This window comes from Vitis riparia, chromosome 13 (assembly GCF_004353265.1).
Source record: "Vitis riparia cultivar Riparia Gloire de Montpellier isolate 1030 chromosome 13, EGFV_Vit.rip_1.0, whole genome shotgun sequence".
Lineage (NCBI taxonomy): Eukaryota > Viridiplantae > Streptophyta > Magnoliopsida > Vitales > Vitaceae > Vitis > Vitis riparia.
This window is the reverse complement of record NC_048443.1, coordinates 25,936,694-25,944,189: the sequence shown is the minus strand read 5'-3', so window position 1 is coordinate 25,944,189 and position 7,496 is coordinate 25,936,694. Positions and strand designations below refer to the sequence as shown.

The 7,496-nt window shown below is 37.5% G+C and overlaps 1 protein-coding gene across 1 annotated transcript; it reads right to left on the bottom strand.

Moving 5' to 3' along the window:
* Nucleotides 1-3,570: 3,570 nt before the first annotated feature.
* LOC117929201 (probable E3 ubiquitin-protein ligase RHC2A) lies at nucleotides 3,571-5,143 on the bottom strand. Its single transcript, XM_034849474.1, has one exon. The coding sequence runs from the start codon at nucleotides 5,014-5,016 to the stop codon at nucleotides 3,931-3,933; it is 1,086 nt and encodes a 361-aa protein (XP_034705365.1). The 5' UTR covers nucleotides 5,017-5,143; the 3' UTR covers nucleotides 3,571-3,930.
* Between the last annotated feature and the right edge of the window lie 2,353 nt (nucleotides 5,144-7,496).

Sequence of the window (7,496 nt, the reverse complement as noted above, 5' to 3'; positions counted from 1 at the left end):
GTTTTGCACTTGCCCTATATCATCGTTCAACTACCAAATATCCTTGTCTGTTCATCCATCATGATATAGATAGATAAAAACCAATGTTTTCAAAATTACTGATTATTGAATCAGAAAAATTATTGGTTCACGATTCACTGGTCGGACCAGCGGTCGAACCAGTGACGTCATTAATATATATTATTAAAATAAAAAATAAAAAAATAAAATCTATCTAAAATTTGATATTATCTATTATATTTGTTGAATTTTTTCACAAAATTTTTTACCTGTCAATCAACCCAATATTTTCAATAATTTCAATATGCAATAAATAAAACAAAAAAAAATTAAATATTAAACATATCACTACAATTATAATCAATAAAAAAAAAATTAATTAAATAAATTAAATATAAAACATCAAAATTAAATTTTAAAAAACTAAAATTGAAAGCTCTTTGGGAGGTTCAAGACTTCTAGTTGTCGGGGGAGAGGGGAAGCTTCTCTAGTGCGCTGGTGGGGGGTGGGGCTTTGTAGGCCGGGAAGTGATGTTGGGTGCTGCCGACAAGATGATGGGATTTGCAGCGTTTTGGGGGTGGGGTTCCCAACGTCAGGGGTTCTGTCAGCTAGATGATGCTCCAAGCAGCAATGGAGGTATCATTGCCGGTCGGACGACGCTCCAGGCAACAGTGGGGGTACCCGCCACACGGGGAAGGGGAAAGGAAAATGAACTGTTGGGTCCGAAGGGAACCGCTTGGTTCGTCCAGTTTATCGGTCGAACTATCGATTCAAATGATTTGATTTTGGTTCGATCTTTTTCCGATCCAATTGGTTGGATCGGACCGGAACTGTGACTGGCTGACGATCCCATCCGATTTTTATAACCATGATAAAAACTGTCTGATTACTATTCAACACCGCATGCCAAACATTAAATACAGAAAACATTAAACGCATTAAATGTCACAATTATTACTAAGTATAAACAGTAGACTTCTAAGCTTATAAACCATTACGATCCAACAATCATTGGTGTTAAATACGCAATCAATGACGTAATAAAAGAATAGAGAAGACATTACTTTTGGGCAGAGGGATAAATACCCATTAATCACTAGAAAGAAAGTACGTTGTCATTTTTTTAGTGATCTCTTATTCAAGTTTTCCTTACCTAATTTAAGCTTTCAAGGGTTGTGCCCGAAAAACTCATCCGAACACTTTTTTACATGTGCATCCACCGTATAACTCAATCGGAAGCTAGTCGGATACTCACATTATTTGCCGTGTACCAACAATGCTTGTGGTGTGTATGAATGATTTGAATCTTATAGAAATTTATAAAAGACTCACAAAAATAATTAATTGAGGATAGAAGGAATTTAAAGTAAAACAACTTAGTACTTAGTAGGCAAATATAGAGAAAGGTTTGACTTGGTCCCTTGTTCCATCTACTAAATGATAACTCTCACACATCAACCCAAAAACTTAGATCTAAGTATTGAAAAATAACCAATTGATTAATCATTAAAAATTTTAAGTGGGATGATGAGATTCAGAGTCGAGCTGTATCCAGAGTTGAGACAGCTAAAAATATTCAACTTGGAGCATATGTTTCTCAAGACATGCCTTTTCCCTGTAATAGAATCCAGTCAAAACCTGGAAAATGGGTTATTAAGTGACTTTTTCCTCCAAACATTAAGTTGAAGGACTAGGAATCAATGAAAAAGAAAAAGAAAAAGAAAAAGAAAATCCGGGCATTGATTGGTTGATTACCCATTAGTGGAAATAAAAGACAAAAGATAATAAATTGAAAACACAAACAACACATATTTTGAATTCAAAAATCATTAGTGCACAAAATTGTCTACCCTAAAACACCAAGTTCGTTTTGAATGTGTGAGTGCTGACTCTGTCAGCACTTAAAATGGGTTTTGAATTCTAAGAAAACAGTAAAGCCCACGGGAAACATGGATTCTGATTCTCAGCACAACTCCCAACTTTTTTCAATGTTTGGACATGGGGTTTTGGCTCTTTTTGTTTGTCAGTTGCATCTCAATATGCCAAACAACAAATTATTAAGTAGGGAGATGATCCAAAATCCAAGCATACTGCCCCAAATTCACATCAAAGCCAGCATGAGGGTCCCCTTGTCTCCTCTTCTCCACATAGGGTCCCAACCCAAATGTTTAAGTTTTAATTCTTTTCTAAACTAGCTCAATAGAGAAAAATCTCCTAATGAGTATTTGATTGATTACTTACTAATGGAGGAGTGCTGTTAAGACATTAATCCATGGTTTTGTACCAGTACCCAGTCATAAAAGGAAGCACCCATTTCTCATTGTGGTAAAGAAAGCCGTCTAAGGTTTGGGTGGAATTTTGAAGGATGTCAAAGGCCCATCCCATCATTGTACAAAGGAAGAGGTCCAAAGGTTCGGCTGTATCGAATTTGTTTTTTATTTTATTTAACTTGACTGCTCAGAAGAAAAGAAAACGAAATTTCCCACCATCCAAACAACCCCATTTCAAGATATTTTCAAATCAAAACTCTGCAGTGTGAACATTAAAGAAGCAAGACGCTGTTTGATGAGTTTGTTTGTTTATTAGAAAAAACATCATCAACTTAAAAATCAGATTGATTATACCATTTAACCATTATTGTTTTATGATACTTGGCATAGGGATATGAACAGAATCAAATGGAAAAGGGTTCCTTCCCTGTCTCATTCCTGATTTTAGAGTAGACGGGACGCAGAAGGGGAATCCTATCACTATTCCCTTTCCTTGTCTCGTTTCTCATTGTAGACCTTTTTCCCACCTCATTCCTCATTTTAGAGGAAGTATCCTAAAGTCTCTAGTCTTGGTCTCACCTCTTAAAAAGAATTGCCATAGTTGAACGTAAACGACCCGATTGTTTGTGTCCTTTCCCCAAGGAAGACCAGCTAAATAAAAATCCTTCCCTCCTAGCCACAAGGAAGAATTGGGTTAAATTCTTTTTGGGTATTTTTGCTATCCCCAACTCGGCTGCTGCTAGTTAATCCAGGATAGCATCTAAATTGAGCTGAAAACCAAATTCACACACCATCATAAAGACATTGTTCCATGAATTCATAACCGGCACAATGGTGTTGATCTGATCATCCCTTGATTTTGATTATTGATGGAGAATTTCAAAATTCTTGCAGTCCATATGATGCACTTTCCCCAAGCCAGTTTCTACTCCAATTCTTTCAACCATTTGTAGCTGACAATGAAAACAAAGAATATGAGTTTTTCTTACCCTTTTAAAAAGGCAAGAGACGCCTCATCCTCCTAGGTTGCTGCTCAACCATATCCAACAGAAGCAATTCCCCTTTGGACTAGATGCAATACCTGTAAATCACCCTACAATTAATCTTTTTCATGGTATAAGATATAAATATTGATGGAGACACAGAAGACCCAAACTCTCATTCGAAACAAAAACATGATACCTAAGACAATTTGCACTTCATTTTTTTATTATGGCTGTTGCAGTTGAAGCCTATGACAAAGTAATGCTTTGGAAACTAACACACACCCACCAACAAGATAAGCTTAAATATGTCAGAATTGAGAAGCAAACTTCTGTAGAATCATTATTGAATATAGATATTTTATAAATTTCTGAAAAAAAAATGACTGAACTTGAAGACAACAGACTGGAGCTAAAACTGCTAATTGGAAATGATGAAAGAAAGGAGTGCAGGTAGTTTAATTCAATCCATGAAACTAGAGAAGGTATTCTGGTACATGAGGGTCGTGTGTACTATCCAGAATCCAACTCCAAATTCATAGTTGGGCTTTTTTTCTTCTTTTTCTTCAGACCCTACCCTTCATTTCATGGCTTTCTATATGTACAGCACAATGACCCAATAACCATGTCTTCAATCTCTGAATACTGAAGGAAAAAGATTTGCGTTCCTTCCAACATCACCATCTCCTCATTCCACTGTTAACTTCAAGGGCCCACGCTCTACGATTCCGTGAAGATGAACCCAAAGTTAACAAGGAACTACTGCTCCTACGTCTACTTCCAGATTCTGAGCTCGAACTAGAAGAGGACGATCCATGCCCCCCAAAGCAAGCCAACAGATTCCGAAACATCCGTCCCAATCCGCCCCTCTCTTGATTCCTATTCGTTCTCGACGTCCACGAAATTCTTCTCGGAGCACCGCCATTGTTAAACCCACCGTCCATTTCTGTATAAACTACCGGAAGCTCTCGCTCGCCGCCTCTTCTGCCTCCCGAAAACCTCCCTACAGCAAACCCACCACCCGGAAGCCTCCATATCGTCAAACCCACGGTTTCTTCGGGGGTTTGCTCGTTGGATTCCGGCGAGTTTCGCTCTTCGGAGGGCAATTCGTGGCGGCAAACGGGACAAGAGTTGCGGAGGGAGAGCCATGGTAGGATGCAATCGGAGTGATATATGTGCTTACAAGGCATTTCGCGAGCTTCGGCGCCCAATTCGAAGGGTTCTTTGCATACAGCACAGTGATGTTCTGTGTTTACATGAGCATCCGCGATCTCAATTGTGGGCATCGCCTCAATCGCCGCCTTCGATGCCGGAGGTTGCTCGTACCGCCCAATTCCGTTGATTTCCATCTGCGAAAGCTGTTCGAGAAGCCGGTCAAAACCCGACCCCAGCAAAAACTCCGACACACTGGCCGGCAACGGCCTAAGCCCCGAACCGCCACCATCGTCGTAGTAAAGATCAAACGCACCTCTATCTCCGCCCTCGCCGCCACCCTCATCAGCTGTTCCCCTCATAACGATGACCGGATTGAACGGCGACCGGTCGCCACGGCCCCTCCGGATGCGCCGGACCGCCGAATGGGAATTCTGAGCCGAATTGGGCCGATTATCAATCATGTACATCGCAGCCGCAGGAAACCTGTGGGGGCGCCGAGGCTGTTCCTCGATCTCCTCCAGAAAACCCCCATCGCAATCGGGACAGACGATTGCATCGTGACTCCAAACCCTAACGAACCGATTGCAACTATAGCACCAATACGACATCGTATAGAGATATCAGCCGGTTAGAAACACCGTACAATTGAATTGAACGAAGAAATTTGACGCAAATCAGAGAGACAAAAAAGAGAACGCTTCGGGCAGATATAAAAGAAATAATGTTTGGACGGGAAGAAAATGCGAGAAAAGCATTATAAAGGTAGCGTGAGAGGTCGCAACGCAAAGCGCGTCGTTTGTTAGCGTGTCAACTACGCTTAGCTCGTTTTACACGTGTCATACTCCCATTGGCCCCCTCCCTACGCATTCAGTACAGATTATGTATATACGTAGAAATTACTGAAAATCTTTTCTCTTTTTATTAAAATCCCTCTAGAAAATATTATCCTACATTTCCACCCATATTCTATATCTAAAATTTTTCATATCATCCATGTGTTCGCATTGGATGCCAAAAAGCGAATAAGGATTCCTCCATTCCAAAGTTGACCGCACGTGAAAAAGCTCAGAACAATTAGACATCCACACGCTTGGAAACTTTCCCATCCTATTTAATTTAACTTCACCCCAAACACGCCCTTTTGGTTGTTTCCCATCATCTTCTTCCTCTTCCTCTCCCCTCTTCTTTTCTAGGCAATTTCCTTGCTCTTTTCTCTCTCTTTCCCTCCTCCCTGTACCTTGTACTCATAAAAAGCTCATCTCTTTATCCTACTCAGTCTGTCCTCAACAGATGATGAGTGTAAGCTTACTTTGCATGCAAGCTTCTTGAGGAATGGGGCATGGCGACTTCCTCTCAAAGTCATTTTCTTAATATATATTTTATCTGTGACCCACAGATTTTTTAAATTTATGATTTAGTAATGAATGTTTTACTAGGAAGAAGAGAAAAAGGAGGATGTGGTACCGCCCTAACCACCAAGGCTTTGTTTGGCTGAAAATTGCAATGAGGGGACAAAGCAATCTCTATAATATCAAATCTGTTTGTTTGGAGGGAAAGAAATTGGAGATGGGTTTCCCCTAAAAGCAAATAAAGAACAAAAACAAGGATAAAACAATTTCCAACCATTGATCCCAAAACCAAGGAAAGTTGATGGCGTGGGACAGGCCAATCTAAAATGTTTGTTTGGGGAAACAATATAATAATTTTGGAGGAAGCACAAAATAATTGATGACAACTCAACATTCCACATGATGACATGTCTTCGAACACATGGCAGGCGTTAAGTGTGTATGGACTATGGAGGAGGGTTATCTGTCACAAATCTCCTCCATTAAAGTGAGTTGACTATGCATGATCTCTGGAATTGTATATGATTAGGATGATCTCAGTCTGACTGGGCAGCTTCATCTAGATGCTATTTGATTCTGAGGTAATATTGATATTTAATATATCATCATGAGAACTAATGGGTGTCTTTTGGGCATTTTTATTATTATTATTTGCACTCTAATCGGCGATTTTGCTTTAGGGGAATCCATACAAAATGGTTATTCATTTGAGCATTAAAATAAAAGAGATTATTTTTTGAGTTTTGAATGAAAATAATTTATTTTAAAAAAATCCACAAATTAAATTTATTAACAAAATAATTTTCAAATTAGCGATTTTCACCGACTTGGAAAGTTACAAAACTATAATCACTAATTACAATTTTATATTTAAAAAAAATAAAAAATATAATTACTAACCATGTTTTTGTGACATAAAAAAATAAAAAATAAAAATCTCATGTCATGTGGATGTTACATAAGTGAGAAATGTGGAAGTTAGCATAATGAGAAACATTAATTTGAAAATTATTTTGGTAAGGAATCTACTTCATTGAATTTTTTTAAATGAATTATTTCTAGTCTAAACTCTTCCTTTTTTTGAAGTGTCTTTTTAATAATATTTGATAACATTTTTTTTGCTTTGTTTTATTTTATTTTTCCTATTTATATTACCCATTCTTTTGGTTATTTGAATAATCTACCCTTGTTGCTCATTATTTGAAATTTAGGGCATTTTAAAATCAATTCTTCGAAACCCTTTTTTTTTTCAATAGAAAATAGTTTTCTAACCTAGTGAAAAATGATTAATTTGATTGAGTTAAACACCAGGGTGAATTGGGTGTTAAAAAGCTTTTAAAAAAACAATAGAAAAATAAAAAGTAAGAAGATAAATTAAAGAAATTGAAAGAAAAAGGTACAAATTCATTCATAATGATTCGATTATCTATGTTCACTCTTCTCAAACTGTTAGTCAAATGAGAGTTCTACTATCACTAAAACATTTAAAATTAAAGTCTTCAGATTTCTTATGCTTTGAATTTATAAGTTTCAATAGACCTTCATAATCTCTTCAAGTTTAAAATCAACTCGAAATTTATTCTCTCACAATGAGTTAATAACAAATGGATTTAATGCTACCAATCCTAGAACTAGTTTAGCTCATAATACAATAAAATTTAGATTGAATTTGAAGGTGCACTAAAAGAATTTGTAAGTGAAAAATCAATACACTTGGAAGAAGAGGTTTGAACGAGTAA